The sequence below is a fragment of the Aptenodytes forsteri genome, unplaced genomic scaffold, assembly GCF_000699145.1.
Source record: "Aptenodytes forsteri isolate BGI_AS27 unplaced genomic scaffold, ASM69914v1 Scaffold13, whole genome shotgun sequence".
Lineage (NCBI taxonomy): Eukaryota > Metazoa > Chordata > Aves > Sphenisciformes > Spheniscidae > Aptenodytes > Aptenodytes forsteri.
Window position 1 is genome coordinate 3,094,357 of NW_008794543.1, and position 25,353 is coordinate 3,119,709.

Below are 25,353 nucleotides of genomic sequence, written 5' to 3' on the forward strand. Positions count from 1 at the left end.
GGGGGCTGAGTACCCTGAGGATAACTGGTCTGCCTGTTAAAGACTGAGGCAAAGAAGGCATTGAGTACCTCAGCCTTTTCCTCATCCTCGGTGACAATGTTCCCCCCCGCATCCAATAAAGGATGGAGATTTTCTCCTTGGCTCTCTTTTTGTCATTAACATATTTGTAAAAGCACTTTTTGTTGTCTCTAACGACAGCGGCCAGATTGCGTTCTAGCTGGGCTTTTACCTTTCTCATTTTCTCTCTGCACGACCTAACGAGATCCCTGTACTCTTCTTGAGTCGCCTGCCCCTTCTTCCACAAGTGGTAAACTCTCCTTTTTTCCCTGAGTCCCAGCAAGAGCTCCCCGTTCAGCCAGGCCAGTCGTCTTCCCCACCTGTTCTTCTTACGGCGTAGAGGGACAGCCTGCTCCTGCGCCTTTAAGACTTCCTGTCTTAAAGTCAGATTAATATGGTATATTTCTGAAATTCATGTAATTTTCAGGTTGAATTTATCTTTTACTTGCATGTGCAAGTAAATATATAAAAATATTTATGGCACTTAAGAAATTAACAACTGCGAAAAAAATTAGCTTACAAGACCAAAAATATTTGCTATTATTGTATAAGAAGTGTTGTAAAATGTTTTCCTTAAATGCTGTCATGTTGTAAGATAAACTTCGTGAAAGCATACGTTAGTATTACTTACATATAATTAATAATTTGAAGCAAGTAATCTGAAAAGATCAGAAGCCTTTATAGTTATTTAAAAAAAAAACAAACACACATGATTTATATTTGATTTCACGTAAATTACCTGAGAAGGGGCACTACAGGAAAGTCCCGTCAGCTCACTTATGCGGGCTGCTGCGGTTGGGTTGCTGGAGCTGATGAGGACAGGAGGACTAATTTCCATTGAGTGGCGATTCTGAGAAGACTGTGAAGACTTGTTGGACATAGTGAGGGAGGTAAAAGAGTGCCGTTTTTTGGTGTTTTTCTTAGCATCGGTGTGCTTTTGGGTTGAATTGTTGTGGGCTGCCCCAGAGGTACCCTCTCCAGAGTCAAGAGCAGAACCTGAGGGCTTATCCAATTCTATCAGCTGTTTGGCTGCTGTGTTAAACTACGAAAAACAGTCACACATTAGCATTTTTTTATTTATAAAAGTCACCTGAATATAACCAAAAAAATCTATTTTCCTTTTACTGATAATATAATAGAATTTAAACAATGCAACTTAAAACTGTGACATACTGACCTACTCTACACTCATTACAGAGTGACAAGTCTTTCACTACAAACTCAACACACTTACTGTTGGGCTGGTGTTGACTACCCATCAGAGGTAACATTTCAATCAAGAAAGGACGTTATGCTCTAGTCCAGCCTATTATTCAGCAATATCCGCTCCCTGTATTATCTAGAAGTCAGACTAAATCACAGCAGTCCCCTTTGACCTTATAATATAAAAATCTGTATTACAAAACTTCTTGAATGTTCATTTCATTTTAAGCCTTTTTTTTTTGTTTGTAAGTATGACATAAGCCCACACCTTTGCATGTCAGCTCTTGAAGACATTCCTCCTAGTACCCCTTGGTATTTATGCACATATCTTTAACGCTACCAGTAGTAAAAACCAGGCTTCCTAAATGCAGATTTAAGAACAAAGTAGGACAGACTAAAGATCCAGCTATATCAGTATACTGCCTGACAACAAGTAGCTATACAAGCATAAGACACTATAAGGAGAAAAGAAACATATATTGGCAATTCTGTGGAAATACCTTCTCAGCTTCTGACTTTTCTAACACAGAGGCAGCATCTCTGTGCCTAAGAATGCTCAAATGGACTTTTTTTTTTAAGCTTATCTAATGAGTTTTTGTCACAATGAAATTTTCTATTTGTTAAGTTGCTAAAACAGTATTATATTAAATGCAAACTAATCCTTCCTTTCCAATGAAGAAATATGGAATCCCACACATTTTCTTCTTACAATGAAATGTAAGCTATGTAAGAGAGGGGAAAAAACAAACAAACCCCCCTACATTTTTCACAAACCCTTTATTTCCAGAAAATTTTATTTATATTTTAGAGCTATTGGAAATAATAATGTCAGAACTCTCATTTATTTATGAGCTGAAGTAACACCAGCACCAGTTTTCTGAACAAGTTAACTAATGTTAATATGTACCACTAAATATGAATACTGTTACTTGGATAAGTGTAGCCAATTACGAAGAAGGGAAAAATCTTTTCTGAAGAACATCAGGATGAAAGAATGAAATTAGTTTCTGTGGAAGTACTATTTCTGTTCTTCAGCATATTATTTCTTCTATTTATTTTACCCATTTTTCCACAAGTCTTAAGATACCTACTATGCTCATGGAGAGTTTTAAAGCAGTATTTTACCCCATCAAAACTCTACTAGACAAGTAACACATCATTAATCATGACAGCATCAACATTGATTTAAATGCAGCTCCCACAAATGACAACAGCTTACACCCTGAACACTTTCCTACCTCTGAGGACAAGTAAAAATATATATAAAGTAGTACAAAAGAATATATATTTTTTTAATATAGAAAAGGTTTTAAAGTGGTATTTGAAAGATGAGATCTGGAAGGAAATTCCATGCATATACAGAAGAAACAGACAAACAAAGTTCAAAACTAGAACTACTGGAACAATGAGGAGTTGACATAAAAACCTACTAGGATGTAACAGCAGGAAAATTAAAATTATGAAATGCTTGAAGAGGAAGAAATACCTAGAACATAATGCAGTGGAAGAGGGGCATAATGGGGGATTTGAGAAAGGATATAAAGATGAGAATGGAGAGTTTTTTCCTAAATGTTCTTATTGTTGGTCCTTTAGAAGGCAGCTGAAGAGAACAGGAAGGATAGGAGAAGACAATGTCACAGTAGTAAACATTCCTAAGAAAAAGGTGGACGCTAGATTTTCCTTCCTGCTAACACTGGACATGGATCATATGGACAAAATAATTTTGTACCACTTGTGTAGTACAGAAGACATAACCATACAGCTTTCTCCAATTAACTTGCAAGACCATTATTTAGATTTTTTTTTTTATTAGATTTTAAATTTAGAGTGAACATACTTTTAACAGACCAGTGAAAACAATGTTATTTTATCACAGAACACTGATATGAGGCTGATGGATACAAAACAAGTAGAAAATAAGACCAAAAAAAGCCTACTCTGCTACTCATCCTGTCAGGGTCCTATCCTTTATCCTGGAAGAACATGCAGACTTTTCAAAGACTAATCATTTTATGTATTTTGCACATTTTGTTTTTTCCAACTCAGATTGAAATTCTTCATGTCCTTCCCGAAAATGTCTTCCATATTGTCTTATACAATGGCTTCAACCACTTCCATTCTTATCTAATCTACTCCCTTATTTAGCAAAGAGCCTGTTCACAAATTACGCAGATCAGAGAAAGAAAAGCAGTATTCATTTCTAAAACAAGAACTATCTAATCGGAATAGTTAAGGGATCACCCAGGAGTAAAAAACAAAACCAAAAGCCACTCTGCTAAAAGCACCCGAGGTACCCGTTACACCTAATTATGTTTGTTTACCTCCTGAAGCTATTAATGCCTGCAGAATCTGATTACTTCTATACAGTGAACAACATATTAGAGAAAAGTTAAGGCTCGCCCATGGGATTGATTCAAGACTGATTCAAATATAAGCAACGTACTGAGCTTTCTTCTGTAGAGAAGAAAGCACAGGACAGTAGCATGAACCTAAACATTACTGGCCTTTTCGTAGAAGCAACCTGAGGACAGCAATAGTTGCAGAATATTTTGCAGAGTGCAGTTTACTTCTTCCATGAGAAGAGAAGTTAAGAACTTGCATGCATTCTCCAATGAAATGGCTAGCAACCATTCAAGGTCACCATGGGAATGCATCCCACTCATGCTATGAAGTGTTTCAATACAGCATTCCTTTCTGCAACGAATACCCCTGTATCCATTCCCACATTTTCTACGTCAGTTGTTTTCCTGAACAGACGTATTTGAACCAACAACAAAGTTGTTCCACTCAACAGAATCTTTGCTGTTACAGGTAGTCTGAAATCCGATTGCCATTCCCGCCAAAACCCAGGAAACAGAACAACTTTCCAAACGGGGCAAAACAGAGGCGTCCTGCTGAGCCGCATCTCACTGCTGCAGTAGGGGTTGAGGCTAGCAGACAGGCTTCTGCCTGCTTGCAGCTGTCTGGAGAAATTATCAAGTAGACTACCATGCAAGACCTTTTCAAGGTTTCTCATAGTTGTGCTTTACTGTACTTATTTTACAAATGAATTCAGGTGTTCTTCACTCACATGTAGATAGTTAGAATGTAAATATTTCACTTTCTGAAATTAACTGAAAACACCATCTTCTCCCTCAAACGGTCTTTCTATCCACGTTCATCCAAAATTTTTATTTATGTAATTTTAGTACATCACCATATGTCAAGGAGTTATTTTTCCACATTACTAACACTATTATTAGTCAAATTCCTATTTCTAGACATTTCACTTTCAAATATAATTGGAAACAAAAGAGTAAAGTGCAAGTGGAACTAATGTAAACATTGTTCTTATTTGATGGTATTATTTTTGCTAAGCATCATCCTGGAGGATAGGCAATAGCTTAGAAACCTAAATACAGCTTTGCAATTTAAGTTTCGGAACAAATATATTTTGTCCAAACCAGCGGAAGAATAATTTTGCAAATCTTGAGCAGATCACAATCATGAGCAACGCTGCATTTATATTAATTTTTGAAACAAATGAAATAGTTCTGTATTGCAGTTATTGTTAGGGAAATTAATCAAAACTATGACGCTCGGAAGTTGTCATTGGAATGGTAACATTGAGATTATCACATTCAAATATAGTGGGGATTAGACTATAATTTTCTACTCAAAATTAACAATCTCTGTTTTCAGGCATAATATACCACATTCACTTGTTACATAAATTTTCTGTTTTAAGGTCTGGGCAGGCAAAACAGTCAAAAAGTAGAGGAAAGTTCCCATAAAAGGTTTTATCTTATTCTTCTAAGTTAGTATTGTTACAAAAGTCTGAATTTTTTTTTCTAAGCACTTTAGACCTGATCACATCATTTAACAGTGATAGACAAAGTTTAGCCTAGTAAGTACAACGTTAAAAAAGACCATGCTAGAAATCCAGCCTAAAATCCCATCTAAAATGTATAGACACAATGAAGAATAAACATGTTTGGAAACAATCCTGTTTGGTACAGGAGGAGATGCTAATAAAAAAACCCAACCTGACACACTAGGTACATAAAATCTTATGTTCTCATTTTTTAAAATGTTGTGTTAACTGATGGATACAGTAGTATAAAATGACAATGAACTTAAAATTCTACTACAGTGAACATTTTAGATAATTTGTTTTTTTTCCCCTACATTTCTATAAGATTGTTTATAAATAAAGCTAAAGGAGCTGGATTAATACAAAGGTGTTGCCCAGTCGTTCACGTTAACTTGGAAAAACAAAAGCTGTCATTATTTTCTACTGACATTTTGACTGAAAAGTGATTCCTTTTCCCTGATTTTTCTTTTTCTATTCTGGGTGTTTGTATTTTTCTAGTTGTTCTGTATGGTGCTGAATAAATTGTAAAAATTTAAATACTTTTTAGATTTGGAGTGTGTTTACTAAGTGTTAAACCACAACAAAATGTCAACTTTGATGTCTTTCTAAGAAACGTATATTGTACCCAGAACTGTACTCCACAGAGAAAAATTCTAATACTACCTGTTTAAGTTCTGATTAATCTTTCTTTTTGGAACAGAGATAAACATAAGTGTTATGAACTTAATCATACAGTTTCTAGACTCACTGCATTTTATTTTGTCACTGTGCAAGAACCTGGTTGACCTGCTTTTAATGCAAGCACGTTGAAATTCCATCAGTCAAAAGTCTAGTAATTTAGGTATGTTAATCAGGTCTTACTCTAGTAAACTAAACTAGAGGGTTGGTTTGGTTTTAGCACTTCTTAGAAAACAGAATTTCATTTTTGCAATGTTTTGCATTCTTTATTTTTCATTTGCAGATAGAAGTAATTATTTCACAGTGCTTTGTGTCTACAGACAAAGAGGTAATGTTTTGTGACTCAATTAACAAACTATACTTTTAATGGAATCACTATTAAAATTCTTCTCAAAATGTTTTCAGTCTTAGCTTTTATTATTACCACAAAGTTAGTAAGTGAAAGCGATATAAAAGAATAGAGCAGACTAGCAATCATTGAATCATAAAATGTTCCTCCACGCAAAAAGCTGTCCTCAAATATAGTCAGTTTTTCATGGACTTCAACGTATCTGAAGTTTATCCTGTGACCTCATCGTACAAGAAACATTGCAAGTATCAGACCTATACTACAGAATAAACATCATAGACTACACTCATTTTAAAGTCAATTACTTCAGAAAATCTCCAGTAAATGCAGCTACTAATTCAAATTTTTAAAAAAAAGAAAAAAAAAAAAAGGATGTGGACTAACATACACAACGCAAAAATATGTCTGTCATTATGACAAAAATAGGCAATGATTACAGGATTGGGAAATATAACTAAAAATACCATATGAAAAATACCTCAAAAATATTAATTACTTCTCATCTTCGTTGTCTTTAATAATAATATACGTAACAATGGTTTGATATACTTGTTTGTATCAACTGTCTGCATATTTTCCAGAACAATAGTTACACAATCTCAGAAAACAGTATTTCAAAATTCAGATTGATAGTTTTCTGCGTATCTCACTGCTCTTCACCACAGCATGTGTTTCGGTTTAGTATATACTGAAAAAACCCACCTATCTGATCTGAAGTATCTCTTTGGATATTATTTATCATTCTAGATTTACCATATCATTTAGTATCTCTTTGGATATTATTTATCATTCTAGATTTCCCATATCATTTTAGTGGGGATTTGTGAGTGTGTACACAAGTGCTTGTGCCTGTTCTAAAAGGGTTAATTGAAGATACATTTTCTTAGTTGATGGAATTTGTCTGAAAACATCAACAGTGAAACACATTTTGTGACTGAATATCATTTTTACATAATTTTTTTCAAGAGTGTATCTCCATTTTGCAAACGTTTGTAGAGATGGAAACAGAGTTGTTCGCTAAATAGTTAGCCCAAGTGGCAGCCCTAGGAAAGGGCTTTTTCTAATTTGGCTAAGTTAAGTGATTTAGTTTTAAAAAGCACCACAAAAACCTTTACTGGCTGAAGTGAAGGGGCAGTTAATTGCAAGGAGCTAGGAATGAATAGCCAGGGGCAAGAACTTCTTAAATTGGCTTTTAAAAACTTCTTAAACTGAAGCCAGAATTGCACTAAGCAGGTTGAAACCCTTTTGCTTTGTTGTTGTTTTTTAAGTCATGTGAAAACTTCTATTCCCAGATATAAAGATCCTTACATCAAACTATAAAAATGAATATACCTATTTTCCCTTTAAAAAAAAAAAAATTCTATGTTGGTTGAACACAGTCATTTTTTAGAAAGTTCCCATCTCATCAGGGCATTCAGAAATTGAATTAATAAAACCTGACTTGATTCTTAGTATGGTTACACATTTCTTCTGTGACCTGAGGTACATATTTCTCATCCCACAGGTAATGTGAAAATACTTTTTTCTTTCATCGTTCTGCCTCATTTATTTAAATAAAATCTCTTCAGTGGGAGAAGTGTATCTTACCAAGTATCCATAGCATACTTATCAGAAAAAGACAAACACTATTCCAAATCTCTATATCCTTCTGTAATGCAAATTTTAATAATCATTGTTGCAGCTGTACACACTGTCCTTAATCAACTATGTCTTTCTATATAGAAGATATAGCTTTCAACTCTCAAACCTTAAAAGGTTGGGAAAACTTTCTCAAGTGCTACCTCTCACTGTAAATTGTCGTATCACATATGAGAAATGCAGGAAGATACAGAAGATTTTATATAAGGGTCTTTTGGATGTAAAAGTCAATGCTTTACCTGCTTAACAACAGCCTATATTCTCTGACATTCTAGTTGTGCTAATTTGGTTTTGAGAGGCAGGTATTAGGGACAGTGCAAAGCTTACTATTTCTCTGATTTGCCGATTGCTTTCATTTTGCGGTTAAGTGTGGTTTGTGATTGACTGCACGACTCCAGTATTAACAAGAAAACACAGTGACTGCCTCCCAGTACTTTCATTCCAATTCCATTCAATGAAAACAGGTATCAAATAGCTAAGTAAAAATCATGGGTTCAACTGCAGAGGTAATTAACTTTCCCAAACTAAGCACACAGATCTTAGGTTATTTTAGGTCTAAGACTATGTATATCTCAGGTTATTTTAGAATCATCACCAGTACTGATTATTTTGCCTTTCAGAAAATGAAATACACAACAGTGGGCACAACCTTACTGAGGGCCCAACTTTACTCACCTCAACATATGAAATTGGAAATATTCCTATTTTGTCAGCCAGCATTCCTTCTGCCCAGTTTTCATCCACGCGGCGAATTACAGTCAGAACATCATCCTGTGTGAACATGCAGTGATTATGTCTCCCAGCTCTAATTAAACTTCTAATTTAATTTCCCTCCATAACACATGGGTAATCAGAGAAGGCAGTACATGGACAAGAACAGCAGAGAAGGCACTCCGTAACAGGAACATGCCACTTTGGGGGTTGATGTCGGTTCCAGCTGTTCCTTTTCCTATTTTGTTAGAGTTCAGCTAACTGTCCACAGCTAATCTCAGCCATCTGACTTTGTCCTTCGTGCCAGACTTCCTGACGTGTTCAGTCCATGGTATTCATCAGTCCCCCGGCATTAATCAACAGAACCACAATCTTTTTCCTTCTCAACTGACTCATTACCTAATCGTCCCTAGACGTTGCTTGTCTACTTAAGTACTTAAGAACACTAGTAAGTGATATGATTTCTGTCACATCTACGTGGAGCATTTGGATTAGATATGGTTCTGAGAATGTTACATAAAAAAAGGATTTACCTGCACATTAAACATTGCTCTCGCTTATACTGAGGTACGTAATTGTTTCATATGCAAGTTAAAATAGTTGGAAACATATGCTTACTTAAGTGAGAGTGCAGATTTAAAAAAAAAACAGTTTGCCAGCAAAATATGCAAGCTGATGCCAATCATCCTCAACAGTATTGCTGTTCTGTGTTGTAATAACCATTGTCTATCCACATGTTAACATCTTTCCTTTTTAGAATTTTAGCCATCCTTTTCATTTTTAATGGGCAAGGGTAGAAAAGTCATTAGCTCACATTTGATCTTGCAACATTTTTGTGCAATTTGATAAACTAAAGAATCAGAAACTGAAAAAAAGGAACAGCTCTGATTCCTGTTAAAACTACCTATCATTATGTGCCTTGCAAGACAGAAAATTAATTACAATAGAAACAATATAAGAAGAAACGTCATATTTTCCAAAAGGCAATTAGTAATATTACAGAATGACAAAGTTTAGTAGTTCTTTGTGTCTAGTATCTAGATCCTAAAAGTGACGCGTACTAAATGCAAAGCTGAAAATAGTACCAACTTCAACAATTTAAGTGTTTCTTTAGAAGATGGAACACTTTGAATTCATAACATAGGTTATTTCTCATAAATTAACATTACTACTGCAATTATGAAAAATTGCGTTCACAACAGTAAAACCTCAGAGAAATTACATGTGATTTAGGAAGAGAAGGAAGGCAAAACTAATCAACACAGGAGAGATACCTGCAGAATTACTTGCCCTTTTCATATTTGTGCAGCTCCATTAAAAAAAATGCAGACAAGACTACAGAACAGTTGTCTTATTTCTTATCCAAGTAAATAAAATTATTAAAAGAAAATAGTAATTTTATTCTGTTTTTACCTTCGCAAATGGTAAACAGTCTTTATCTGCTTCCTTGTCTTTTACTTCAAAGTCATAAAGTGCTTTGCACTGAGGCGGAGGTTGAGGTAAAGGTTTAATAATCTGAACAAAATTGGTCGGAAAAAAGCCATGGATGCCATTGACTTCTCCATGATACCAATTTTCATCCACCTGTCGACGCAAAATGATGATGTCTCCTTTACTGAATTTAAGATCTCCAGGTTCTTTTCCCTCGTAGTTATACAATGCTTTGGCACATGGTAACTGAGGTACACCCTAAAGAAGAAAAAAAAAAAAAAAAATCACTAGAATTAGATGAGTATTACTAAATAGAATTTATATTACATTCTTTGGGAGACTATGAATGAAACTGTATAAAATTGCAAAGTAAAATTATACACAATAAAATTACATTATTGCAATGATTCTACTGATTTTACCCAAATGCGTCAGAAGCGCTTCAGTTCTATACAGTTTTAAAATCCCCCTAAATTTCTCACTAGAATGATGAGTATTACTAAATAGAATTTATATTACATTCTTTGGGAGACTATGAATGAAACTGTATAAAATTGCAAAGTAAAATTATACACAATAAAATTACATTATTGCAATGATTCTACTGATTTTACCCAAATGCGTCAGAAGCGCTTCAGTTCTATACAGTTTTAAAATCCCCCTAAATTTCATCATGATTTTCAGTAATGCTACAATGTTGCTAGACACAAGAGAGGCAAAAAACCATAATACTTTAACCCTCATGTACTAATTCACTAAGCTTAAACATTAAAAAAGCCCAAACAAACTGGAAAGTATCCTGACCACTTGAGAGATCTGACAGAAAAATGCTGCAAGAAAATACAGCATTAGAGTAACAAATTTGCTATAAGACCTTTAAGGCATGTTTTCTGCCTGATTTTATTATTTTCCTCAACTTATTTATTTCACGGGCACAGAATGCCAAGGATGAGGACATAAGGGAGGTGTTTTCCAGCTTGAAAAACAAATCTCACTTTATTAAAGGTGAGATATTTCATCCTTTTAATTTATTTATTTAAAAACACGGCTAAAAAGAATTACTGGAAAAAATCTGATGAAGGTATGTATCCTTGGGTTTTCTTTAGTTGATTCCTCCATAATATCTGAAAACTATAAGTCATTGGTGCCGCTCTTGAATGCATGTCAGAAGGATTACAATATAATAGTGTCATCCTCCCTTACATATACTGCAGGTATTGTTTTTTAGTTGCTCAGTCTGTTCCTCCACATTTTGCAAGAGTGAGCCATAAAACTCTACAACTCCAGTATTAGGGCTACTGCCTTCAAAACTCTCTTTTCTCTCCAACTTTAAACACCTAGAGGGGCGCTCACCCCCTTAATGATGCAAACAGCAGTAACCTGTATTACTAAGACGGTCTTTCCATAGCAAAGACAGCATTTATAGTCAACCAGAGCACAGCATTTCACATCTTTAATGCTATCCCTTATGGAAAAGACAAATTTTAATGAAATTCAATGTTGGCGATATTATTCGCCACATCTACCCCATGGTATGTCTCTCCTCTCAAGTCTTCTGCCAGCTCAGATCGTAAATTGGAGTTGCACTTGCAATGTCTCAAGAGGTACACACACAATGCAAGGAAATTCTCAGAAGGAATTACCACTTCGAGTCTGTCTCATTGGTCAGAAGACAGAGTGCTTGATAATTTATTTCACATTTAACACTTAAAATTTTGTCTTTCAATATAATCCAATTTGTTTGGACATCTTTAATTTTTGTGTATGATTGTATAAACAGATTAATAATTTCATGAATGGATAAATAATATCTTAAAGATTAACTTATTTAATAATTTTCTTTTTATACCAAACAGTCAAAGGAAAACCATATGTATATACATAGGTACAAATAAGTATGATTTACATATGAATACAGGAAAATCAGAGTTCATTCTATGGCATCTGGGATAGGTACTAAAACTATTATATTAGCAGGATCCATGCAATTTTCACAAAAACTGGTGATCTTCAGACTGAAGCAAACAATGTTTTTCTTCATGATCACACTTAACTGCATCAGTGCAGAATATAAACACCACTGGCATACTCTGTATAAACCTGGATAGGGAAAAAGACTAAGACATCAACTAGAGCATTTGTGGGCCCCAACTGATTGAGGGGGAAATTCATGGCCACAATAGAAGAATTAAAAAATATTGTATGTATGCATTTTTTAGTCCTGTGTGCTCTCTGCAGAGTAAACAGACAGAATGAAGGAAGCAGTCAGTGTGGATGTAGTCAGGACAAGTGCAGAGAGAGAACTGGGAGGGAGAGGGCAGGTTGGAAGCAAAAAGAAACACACCTCTACACAAGAAAGGAAACACTGCTTGCTTATCCATTTCCATCCCAATAACAAACAAACAAACCAAAAAAATTACAGCCCTTCAGTGATTACGAGCCAAAGAATTGCTCAGTAGAAAAAGGGCCCCAAGCAATTATGGCTACTACAAGACATACGGATCTCTCTCGCACTGGAGGGAATAGCTGGAGTTCTCCCAGGAATCACCCCATTGTCCCGGGAGAAAGCTTTCTATGTCCCCATACTGAGGAAGAAATTTAAGATTAGCTGATTAAGATAATATACAGTCGGAAAAAGTATCTTTAAAAACAAACAAAACCTAAACAAACCAGGGGTGCCAGCACAGCAGATCACGTTGAAGTGACCAAGCTCATCAATTAGTCATCATTTAATTGTTAGAACTCGATACTGCATTTATGCAGTTTATCACAAAGTCTCCCACAAACCGACCTTCACTCAAATGTACAAACATCTGTTTATATTTTATAGGAAGTTCTTTTCCCAGTGTATAGGTTGAGTTTCTGCAAAGCTTGTTTCCCACGTTAAATAAAAACGGTTCCACTCCGTAATTTCAAACAGAACAAAGTTCAACAAAACACACACTTAGTTCTCAGTCAGACTGCCAGGGATTAAAGAGAAATGGTTAAATGACTCGGAAGAGAAGTAAAGCAAATGCCTTTTCCTTCTGTCCCAGGGGGAGTATGAAGCGAGAAGGAGCGGGTGCGATGGGGAGTGCCATTCTCAGGGGTACGGCCCTCAAGCACCATCTTCACATTCCTCCTCTTCTGAGCAACCTGGGAGCTGCGGCTCACAGCCGGTGCCTTCCAGGCCGTTGCGGTTAGCAGCCTTGGGCGGCTTCGGCCCCCCTTCTGCCCCTCCAGCTGTTCACCAGGAGAGAAGGCCATGAGGATATGCTGAGCCGCGTTTACATTTCACTCTGTGTCTCTCACTTGGCTAAACATGAAAGGAAGGCTTTGGAAGAAAAACTTTGCAGCCTACCCTCAGGTTTACAGCTGCCATTTACCCTGCCAGCTCTTTGAGAAAGCAACAAAAAAACCCCAGACAAAAACTATTTTAGGAAATTAAAATATAAAACTCAGAAAGACTCCACACAAAATAGGTTTCTTAGAATTATTTCCTCAGTCCTTATGCAAAATCTTTATGCAAAAATATTTGAACTTCTAATGCTACTGCTGATACACAAACCGTTTAAATTCATTTTTAGCTAAGGCATGGATATACATACATTTCACATGCCAGATTCCTTTAAAGAAAATAAATTTAATAATATATGATGACATCAAAACAAGCGGCTTAACAAGAATATGAAAAAATGCATATGCATTCATATATATGAGGCTCGGGTCCCTCAGATTTCTTCTCCCAACCCAGATATTTTGTCTTAGAAGTCTACCGAATTCGCTTACAATTTTCTTCTTTGGATTTATACCTTGACTTCAGCCACCTTATTTCGAACTTTACTTTTTTTTTTTAATGGACAATATGCAACTGTATGTATTTTTCATGAGCTTAAGCCAAGAGAAACTTATGCCTGCACAGAAACATGAGATCTGATTTCCTTTTAAAAAGGAGTTTCTGTGGCAGAAGCCCAAATGTAAATATGCTTACACTGGCATTAAACAGTGTTCATTGTATAACTTACTGCAGTTGGAAAACCAGCATAAGCTAAAGTAGCAAAAATAGTAAATCCCCTCCCAAGGAAATGAATGGAACAAATACTGGGTCATCTCATCTCTGTTTCCTTCCAAGCCTGCCCGGCTGCGGTGCTGCTGGTTGTCACTTTTCCAAGCAAGGCATTCCCTGTTCTCCAGCTGTGAGACTGGATGTGGCCTGGGCTTCCCTGTGAACCAGCTGAATTCACCCAGAATATCTATGACATTTTCACCTGTTTGAGGTTCTCAGACACTGAGTGTCTTCAAGAGGCCAGGAAGCCTTCTTTTTACAGAAGTACTGTTTATGTTAGTAGTAGGACAGACAAAAAAGATTTCTGAAACACTCTACGTGCACAACCAAAGCGCTATCAGCCTCCAAAAAAGCTAGCCTGCTCGGACACCTCAGCAGCAGTTTTTATGCCTAGCTTTCCTAAATAACTTCTGCCTTTCTTTACAGAAAATCTCAAAACTGCAAGTTACTATCATTTTGATCCATGTTATAAGAGGATCTTTAATGATCATCAGTTACTTGCAATTTTCTTACAAGTAAAGACAGAAAAATGATTTTTCTTCATCTATCTTTTTATTTTCTTTCCATGCAGTTCCTAAATCAAACCAACAGTCACATTAATAACCAGGACAAGATGAGAAACTATTACGAAAAATCTCCAATTACACAGCAATTGTAAGTACAGCAAGTCTAGTGCTACAGAGGTGCTTTTATCAGTCTAACTTTTTTTTCCCCAAAGAACCAGTATTGTAAGACATACTTGGTTGCCAGTAAAAGTTGCCTTTATGTAAGGAAAGGAGCTTGTTAATATGCTGCAGTCAACTTGTTTGCAAGGCAGATTTGGGTCGAGTGAGTTCTTTATGTTTACATTCTCCAGTAGGTACAGGTATACCCGAGATTTCCTCTTCAGACTCCTAGTCATTCAAACTTTTAAAATGATAGTATTGCTTCTTTTAATCTTCTAGTCCGTTCTCTTTCATATTGTTGCCTTCTTGACTCAAATCTTTCAAATGCATCCTTTTTATTACTTGTTTTAATGTGTATTTTTGCTTTCTTGCCGCCTTTGGCCTTTACCAAGCTGTCCAGTCCTACATGCAAGAACATCCCATTTTGCACCTATAGTTTTTTCATGTCTCTTTCATCTTGCTGGCTCCAATACCTGTTTTTTCAAGTCTTAATTTAAAGCCATCTGCTCTGTCTAGTTCCATTTTCTTTGTTTCAGCCTCCTTTGTTCTTTCTGTACCTGCATTTAAATTTTCACATATTTTGAGACACAGAGCTTATAAGAATACTTCACTGGAGACCTTCTTAAACTGCTTATATTAAAAGATGCGTTTCCTTCAGTAGGATTTCCTTTTAAAGGAAAGAAACATGCTCCCTATGTTAAGCTATAGGTATACTGCTTTTACCTTAACAAATTAAATACTCAGTTTTGCAGAACACACCAACCTAGAGGCAATAACATTTGAAACTAAGTCTCCCCATTTCTTTTCAAGTTCCAGAACACAAAGTGTCTCCATAATCCAAGCAGAATGTTAAAAGCTGGCATTTATTTTTCTCATCTAAGGAACAAGACAAACGAGGATAGATTTGCTCAAAGAAAGGCCAACTCAAGCATTATTAATCTGTATCTGACACTGAATTGTTAGTGGAATCAATTTTATATACTTCTACCATCAGAACTATCTTGGAAGACTACAGAGGTCATCAATGCAAACGAAATTATTTCTAGTTAAAGCACCTCTGAGGTTCCTGCTATCTGAATGATAAAAATGTAAGATATTTTTATGTCAAGAGGCTGTATCAAGGTGCCAGTATGCTGTAATAACCATAAAAACAAACCTTTGGTATCATCTGATATGAATTACTATTGCTCTACTGAATACAGTGAAACAGTATTTTTTAGATGACAGTTCACTAGATTAAGGAAGTGAGCAATGTTAATGTTGGTAAGTATATTCATTTCTACTAGTTTCTAATGATATAGTTGTACTAAATCTCATTTTTCTCAGCACACATAAAATAAATAACCAACATTTGACTTAAAACAGTAAAAATTTGTAGTTGTTTTGAAATGCCATATTCAAATATGGTTAGTCGCAGCTTGGTACAGTTTTTGATTTTAGTAGAAGTAGGAGAAGTTGTGCATCGAGAGGAAACTAGCTAGCCAGGTTACCCTGATTAAAGAGACCAGAATTGAAACCCATCTGTGCGTAACTTAACCATGACCTACGTAACAATAATCATTTTGAAGAAAGATTACTTTAGGAAAAAAACAGGACACAGGATAAAAAACACCATCAAGCCAACATATTTGTTATGCTTCTGGAAAAGGTGAACAACTGACATCAGTAAAAATTTTAGGTTCTTGATAAATAAAGAAATGGGATGATATTTTTACAATTATTTAATTAGACCATCAAGTTAAAATTTATTTAGTAGACCTGCAAAGCTTCTCTGCTACTAGCTATTACAGAATATGATAAAATTTCTCTAATGCTTATACATGATAACTAACACCAGTACTAGCTCTAGATGTAATAGTGTGTGACATATCAGAATACCCTTTATTAATTTCCAGGTTTCAGCCATCTAATGCAGGTTGAAATGCCAAGCACTCCTAGAGCCCGTTGCCTGACTCTTTTGAGGCCTTTATCAGTTAACTTCGCTCTTGGTAACTTGCTGAAGAACTTCACAGCACAGGCTCAGAGAAACCCTATATTTTGTAATAGAAGGGTAGCTCCTCTCCTTATGTAAACAATTTTCTGTGTTCTTTTGAGGTAAACTATTAATGACCTACTTAAAGTAGCCAGTTTATGAAAGTTCTTTTTGCTTCCTCTGTCTTAACAGCTTTTAGAAGAAAACATTTTGGCATTTTTTCTTGTCTGATGTCAAGAAATAAATATAAGGTTGTTTAATATAAGTATGAGCAACTCTCTCCCACAAAGTTTTTTTGAAATTAAAAGCTGGAATACAGGAGAATGAAAGGAATTTAAAAAGGTTGCCTTAAGGTCTAAGCAATCAGACTAATAATATGGAAAGTTAGAAACGGACATTTACAAAGCTTTCCGGAGGCACTTAGCCCAGTCCCTTCCTGTGCAAGACCTGTGTTTTTGAAAAATTTTTTTTAAATGAAAAAATGAGTGTCTTCAGAATGCCACCTTCTTTCCTTTACCTATCCGAAATGCAAAGTTCTCAGCTACTTACTTTTCTGAGGTTTGTTAAGTAAAGAAAATGTTGAACACTTTCCACTAAACTAAGCTCTCAAAATAACAAAAAGAGTAAGTAAAAAATAGGAAAAAGTGGAGAGGAGAAAATAATTATATCCTGCACACTGCATGTCTCCAAATATTTTAACTGTATGCACTTGACAGGTTTAAGATTGCTTCTTTCCACAGGCAAAAAAAAGAAGCATGAGGAAACTGCTCTGCACAGGAAAAACTGAGAAGGTTAACTTTCAAGATGCAGAAGAGAATTTGAGTTTGTATTCCCCTTGATTTTCAAAAGGAAAGCCAATGCATAACAAACAATTTCAGTCTGAGTCTTTCAAAACCTTTTGATTAATTGTTTACTACAAAACCATTTTGCTTTGAAAAAAACAGATCCTTGTAAGAATCTAAACACAACTTTAAAGTGTGCACTATGTAGAGCTAAGATGTTTATATAAAATAGTTCTTTCCAAAAGCAACGATTTGCTTTAAAGATCTGCACTTAGAAGCTGTTATACCAACCTTGCTGGTCAGTCTGTAAATGCTACTATCCCCATTGGTTTTCTCTTGGTATGTTACGACTCACTGGCGTTTGATATGTCCATCAAACTGTTAATTTTTCCTGTCCCAGTGCCACTGTACAGCAGTGTGGATCTCCTAATCTCTTTAAGCATGTCAAGTTGATATGCAGCATAAGTTCATTCCATTCCACTTAAACTCTTCTACCAGTGTATTTTCCAATGCATCCTGTTTTCATGTAATATCACCTATGGCTTCTAAGACCAGAATACTGCATACTCCAATAAGAAGGAAAAAGAAAGACACCCACCTCTCTTGGCAAGCATACATCTAGAGGAGCAGTATAACTGTGAGGCTGGGTAGCGGGACTTACTAGACCTACTCCAAACTGCCACTAACTACTGTATATCCCTGAAGAAGTCTCAGTGTGGGGTGGGGTGTTAAAATCTATCTAGTGTTGCCCAATCATATCCAATTTGTCAACATTAAAAACCCTATGAACATCCAAAGTTACAAAGGTAGGTCAACACTAAGTGCTTTGGAAAGTTTTGCTGTTTCCACTTTCTCTACATACACCTATAGAAGTGCAAGAAACTTACCTCACAGGTATTAACTTTATCTTTTTAAAGAACACTTTGGAAAATGGAAAATAGATGCAGTAGATTACTGATCCAGTGCTGCACTTTTATTTTTCTAGCCAGCTTGAGAAAAGTGACTTATCTTTATAATCCTAAGGCAAAGACTTTTTTTTTTTGGGGGGGGGGGAGGAGAGAGAAGAAGAAAAGTGAATCAGAAAAATGTCGTGAGAAAAGAAGCAAACAAATTAAAAAAAAAATCACATAGGATAAAGTATATGAAGGTCAAGAGCCTGTCGAAGACCTGGTAAAAGACTTAGAAATAGTATGTCTTGAGTAGTTTTCTGAGATATGTATCACTGAAGCTCAGAATACAGAACTATTCCACTGTTCAAAATACCTAATTGCTAGATAGTACTTCTGTGTTTAGCAAGAAGCCTCATTTTGCCTAGTCACCCAGTAAATGCTTTTCATAACTATTCACACTCCCCATCCAAAATCTGTTATGGGAAGTGTGACAACTTTCCTGTGCCAATACAAATTCTTAAATATCACTTGCTTTTTTTGCTTGTTTGTTATACGAACATAAAATCACAAAACAGTAACTACAGAAGAGGCAAAAAAAACACCCCTCTGAAAACTACCAAAATACAGACCACATCTGAGTGTTAAATTCTTTCCTTAAAGTCATTCTTACCTGGCTATTGTGTAGCCTTCCCTTTTCACTCTTTGTTTTAGTTTCCACATAGACTGGAAATTACACATCTTTGGCACCCTTTTGCTGCTGCCTAAATTCATACTTATCCTTCTAATACAGTTATCTGGAATTTACTCTCCCTGTCAAAAGCCATATATGCAATTGCTTAAACAGCCAAATAATTAATTCCCAAGCAAGATGTGTGCCATTCTGAGCTCCAAGTCCAGATTAAATAAAGACTTTCACGTAAACTCAGAATATTCTTCTTTCCCATTGGCTTAATGGGAGGCAGCTAGAGATGCCACAGACCTTTGTATACCCTTCCACAAACAAATAAAGCATCGATAACTGCAACTGTTATAATTCAAAATCTGCCCTACAAACTGAACCGCCATCTAACCTTATAACAACTTTTATCAGTCACCAGAAAGAAAAAAAAAATTCACAAAACAACATCTTGCTGTAATCTATATAGTCAGTATGGCAGACATACTGTACATGACAGCTGGTGAGAATTTCTGCAGCATATGTAGTAGTTAACAAAGATACAGGGACAGTCAACAGCAGTCTCTGAGAATGGAACCATCTTGCAATGCTAAGAAACATCTCCCTTCTTTTGTTTAATACAGTCTCTTCTTTTCTTTTTTTTTTAATACATTAAAACAAAACCTCACTGCATTAGAAAGAAATAAAAGGGAGTTTACATAACCCCATAGGGTAGTGCTAACACCTAGAAAAGATTCCATTATTAACGTGGTACCACTAGGCTGTGCTATGCTGGAGTAGTGGTAAGAAACAAATAGAAATATCTATGTCGTCTACCAGTCTTAAAATGGCTAATCAGAATACATATCTTCTCTTTCGTATTTGCATTAAACATAAGCCATCAATATTGGAAAAGTAGATCTATTTTACTGACCACATTTAAAATTCTCTCACCAATCTGGATGCACTTTACAAATCACTTTACAAAACACGTAACAAAAAAAAAGTTCATCGACTTAATGCAGAAGATTGGAACATTTTGTTTATCAACGAAGCACTGGAACCCAGGAGGCCCTGTCCCTACTTCAGGGAGCTGGTATTTTAACACAAGTATCAAAAGCTCCAGAGGGTTTATCAACAATGTAAAAATTTAAGAGTAATGCTCTGTACTGTTCTAAAGGTTTTTACACTTTGAAAATGAACGTAAACAAGCTTCTCTCACTGTGATGTGAAAATGAGTATGTTTACTTGTTGCACAAAGAAAAGAAGAGGGAATTCCAGGTGAGAAGACAGACTGAAAAAAATTGAAAAGAATAAATGAGAAATGAGATCGCCAAGAGCAAACTCTTACTGTGCTTTGAAGGTGAGGAGTTTGAACATGATTCAGAAGGAGCAAAGCCAGCAAATGACTCTGAACAAGGGAGTGACTTGGTAAGATTACTCTTGGTGAGATCAGCATGAAGAAACGTTCCTTTAATCTCTCAAATACTTTGCTGCCAAAAATCGGGCAATGGGAAAACACAGAGTTGCAAAGGAAGACATTGCTGCATTTTTTGCTGAAAACTTATCAAGGTTGACAGGCATGACTTTTTATCTGAGCATGCTTTGCTTTCCATTATGATCAAGTGTTAATGTATTCGCCACCAAAACAGTGCAAGGTCTAAAATTAAAATGACCCTGTCAATGATATTTAAAAAAGAGAGTAACCACACACAGCTCTCCTATCTGAATTTGATTTTAAAAATCTGAGATAGCATCTGACATTCCACTACCTGCTGAGAAAGTGTTTTTAGGTTTATCTTCCATCACTTCCACTATTTTGTAAATGTTCAGGTGCTTGTCCAACCTTCTGGATGAACACGACATCACTGTCACACATCCTTCTCAGGTATTCCCTGCAAACTCTTGTTGCCAGGATCTGGAGGGACTTTTGCTAAGCTTGATTTGGGACTGGTACCGTGTCCTCCTTCTCCTGAACCCCCCTCACTCCCTTGAAATTCTTTTGGAATCAATTTAATTCTTTTAATATCCTGACTTCAAACGGCCCCTTGCCTATTGCAGAAAAGAAAAGGTGCTAATTTTAGCTGTCACGATAGTATACACAAATATACGTCCGCTGCATGCACAGAGTAAATGACGAACTCCATTTGCTATTTATTTTTACTTATCCTTTAGATTTTCCATGCCTCAAAGCTTCCTGGAATATATATTTTTTTTCCAAAACATTTTTATGGTACTCTACTTGAAGCAGCTGGTTGGCCTTTTGAAAAGGCAACTAATCCTAGCTGAAATTATGCATTTTTTTGCAAGATAAATGTTCCTGTATGCTCTTTACTATAACAAAAGAGCTGAGTGAGCCAGAAGCATGCTACGTTAACATTTATCTCTTGTGCAGTGACAAGCTGGAGTTTGCACCTCCCGGTTATTTCAGCCAGACTGTAAAAGTAGACAAACAGCCTGGCGCAAATGAGCCTTCTGCTCAGCGTAGTACTGCTAGAACAGGCTTGAATCCATAATGCCTACAGAGAGTACTATGCTTCACATTTCATACTGCTCAAATGAATACATTTTAGCATACAAGTATTAGTTGTAGAAAACAAAACCGATATGCAAGTCTTGAGTTTATCGGGTCCGAATTGGTATGTAGACATTTCCTAGCCATACCTTGCATCACCACACTCCCCTCTGCTGTCATTGTACCTTTACAAGCCCTTCCTGACAGCCTCCATAATCTCCCCGGCCTCCATTCTGCCTGAGCTTTGCCTTTCTTAATCCCATACCTACATGCTCAGTGTTTCTAAATTCCTCCAGCGTCATCCATCCCCACTTCCACCTTCCCTACACTTCCTTTCTGCAAGGGAGCTCAGCGAGGAGCTCCCCACTCGGCTGGCCTGGCCTTCCTGCAAGCCCACCCCACTGCCCCCCACCTCCAGCTGCCCCTGACCCTGAAGATGAATTGGCTCTCCTGGGGCCCAACATTGCTCCTTAACCAGCAAACAAATGACCAGCAATATGTGACTACCTCTCTGTAAAGTAGTGCAGAAAACCATATTCCACCTGTTTATGTTAATTAGCCCCTTATTCCATCACGAGTTGCCACGGGTTTTAGGTGGGAGCTAATACTTAAGCAAGGTGTCAAACTCAGTTACTCCAGCAGATCTTGGCTGAGTTTTCTCCCAAGTTGCCCAGCTCTAGATTGTCCTTCACTGTACAGGAGTGCTTAATTTTTACAAAAAATATCATCTCAAATACAACAAAATCTCTCATTATTGTAATTCCACCACCAGAGGCAGGGAGAGTTGCATAAGGAGTACACAAAGTAGAACTAGATAGGTTCAGGATAGACAGGAAAAGATTTTCCATTTTGCTTTCAAATGCAGTTGTTTATCCAAGAGGTTTGTTTTGTTTTGTTTTCAAGCATGACAGGTGAACAAGGGTTAGAAATGCTAGGCAATAAGAGGCTTACATTGAAAGGATAACCTGTTCACCTCTCAGTATTTTACCACAGAAAAACTACCAGAACTTAGGTCCAGGGAGGTCTGGTCGGTCTGCATTTGCTTACAGCAGTTCTGCTCCTCCAGTCCACTTGCACTGTTGACATTATATTATCAGTTGGTTACAACAAACAGAACAGATTTCACTGTGCCACAGAAACTAGAAGCATTTAAACTACTTAAATGAATGGTCTTTCAGCAACTGCATTTGCGTTCACCGGGGAAAGAAGAAAAAATTTGAAAGTAACAAGTTGATCATTACTATGCTGTCGTAACACAGATTAAATTTCTCTGTTTACAGATGACTTCATCAGGAAATCTTCTCCCATCTTTTTTGTATTTGGTAGACACTGCCCCAAAATGGTGTCTACCATTGCAGAAAGCTGCTTCTTGAAAGTAGTCCTCTATTTCAAAATACACATTGTTTCTATTTCAAACAACAATTTAATAGCAATTCTATTCTGTTGTCATACGCGTTTTCCTAAAAGCCCTTTGCAACTCCAAATGTTATGAGAACTTTGTAGTCATTTTGTAAAACATCTGAAGTATCTCTTGGACTTGTACCACAATTTACCATTCTCTGTATCTACGAAAAACAAGTTTATACAAGGTTGGTTTTTTTACTCTCAAGTATTTGGAAAAGTTAAGGAAGGTAATTTTTTCCATTTGTCTATGATATAAACACAAAAGAAACAATCCATTCTTTTATCCAGTTCAATGAAAATGACAATTTTCCTTCCCCAACAAAGGCGGATTATTTATATTTTATACTATTAACTGTCTCAGATCTGCATCTGCTCATAGTTTTCATTTGTGTTCATGCCATAAATGAAAATATATACTTCTATATAATGATTTTAATCAAGTAGCTATATGTATGACAAATTTTAATAAGTAGTATATTCTTGTACATATTTTTTTCATTTTGGAGCAGTCTTAAAGTATATGAACGGCACTACTTTTTGATGAAACTAAAATGGAAGATGTGCTCCAACAGTGGTTTACTGTTCCAATATTCCCTGGAATCAGAGTAGAGTCCGCTCAAAGTATTGCCTCTGAAAAAATACAGGCCGTGGCCACCAAGTCCTCAGCACCTATTGTTTTTCTTCTATGGATCCATTCCCACTGCAGATTACTTGCTAATATAGATATAGCCAAAGTTTTCCCAACCTAAAGAAGTTTTTAGTCCTCTGGTTGTAAAATGTGATACATGTCATGATCTCAATGTTTTCTTTGAAATAATTAAAACAGTTCTCACTCCAGCCAGGTTAATCCCACTAGAAGTTTATTCCATCAAAGTTAATTCCATGATATGCAGACAGATTTTTTCCAAAACCTGCCTCCTAAGGATAGTAAAACTGCTCAGATAATATCACTAACAAGAAGAAGGGACTAGATATCAGAAACTTTTGTAGGAGATAGTAAGCTCTTCCGTGGGGCTGAGACCATGCACTTCTTCAGCAATTTTAACTTCTAAAACTTTAAGGAGCCTGTAAGCTCCTACTGCATAAGGACCTCCTGCCTTTGAGACTCCATAGTAAGCAAATTAATAACCACCTACTTACATTAACAGGGAATGCACAGAATAATTATGTTCCATAAATAAATTCTCAAGAACAACTTACAAGAAGTACAACTTTCTCATTTAGATAAAAAGTATTTTAATTACGTGGTTCAATCGTAATGCATTATTATGGGAAAGCACTGCTTTGGAGCCAAGAGTTAAGAATCAGATAGGATAATGAAAGGCTGATGGCTCTTTAATTCTCTCTCTTAACTACTCATGCTACTAAACTGGTTGAGATATATTTGGAAAGCAGAATTCAGTCGTCCTGCTTCAGAGTTCTCTGATTCAGACTCCAGCAAGGCCTGATGGAAGACAACTCCTCAAGCAAGATACTCAAATAAACTGAAACTCCACTTCTTGTCACCTTGGTAGGACACCTTGCACCTTAAGGCCCACCACTAATGGAGTTGGTTTTTCTCAGCTCCTGTATGAGATTGTACCTTATTTCTACAGAATCAAACTGATCAACTACTCTTAAAAGAAACACAAATATATAGTAAAACCCCTGCGAATCGCAGCTGCATTAACACGGCCCTCAGCTCTGTCATTGTTCCACTCAGCACATTTGTGTGAATTGGTGCTGACACAGAAATACAGTCCTGAATAAAAAGCCCTGAATATATATTCATGTAGGTACAAAACTTGCATATGGTATGACAACACTGATATTAGGCCAATGTACATGCCGCTGTCACACGCATTCAACTTTCCTGCAAGGTGAACACTCTTCAATGCATTGACTTCAGCTCAAAGTGAAACAGATTACCTGGTAAGCAACAACCCCCACACGTTTCTCCTAACTGTCCTTCCTGTCAAGTTTTGCTGACATTCCACTTTTTCTCTTTATTCACTCAACTCTGTTCTCTCTTTGTAGGATGGCTGAGGTTTAGGATTTGATGTGACCCCAGACACAGTTTTGGAAAATATAGTATAGAAGTATTGGTGTATACCATGACACATTCTGTCCAAAATTTGCTGCCTTCAACAGAGCTGGCTTGTAAGTCTGTCCCTGCGCTGCCCGAAAGTCTGCATTTAAGGTTGTTTCTAAAGAGCCCATTAAGCCTGCGATGCAGAAAATAACTTTTTCCAGAAAGGCACCAAGTCTTAAACTGAAAACATTAACAGATGAACAACTTATCCCTTCCATTAGGAGGTTTCCACTGGCTTACCACGCTAGAAAGATTTAGATGCTCCGTAAAGTACTTGTGTAACTCACAGTAACTTTAGCCCATTATTTACCATCACTCTTCTGATTACGTAAAGCTGTAATTCGTATCAATTGCTATTCCTTCTTTCTACCACTTGTTATATGAGACTATTTTTGCTAAATTTGTTATTTTTCTTCAGCTTTGGGAAAGTAGCC

The 25,353-nt window shown here is 36.3% G+C and overlaps 1 protein-coding gene across 1 annotated transcript in view; it reads right to left on the reverse strand.

The window, feature by feature from the left end:
• SH3RF1 (SH3 domain containing ring finger 1) overlaps window positions 1-25,353 on the reverse strand; it is a 91,837-nt gene that overhangs the window by 27,247 nt on the left and 39,237 nt on the right. The window contains exons 2-4 of the mRNA XM_009272328.2: window positions 9,903-10,178; window positions 8,454-8,549; window positions 797-1,099 (exon numbers count right to left, since the gene is read on the reverse strand). Of these exons, the coding sequence (XP_009270603.1) occupies window positions 797-1,099; window positions 8,454-8,549; window positions 9,903-10,178 (675 nt within the window). The remainder of the gene's footprint in view (window positions 1-796; window positions 1,100-8,453; window positions 8,550-9,902; window positions 10,179-25,353) is intronic.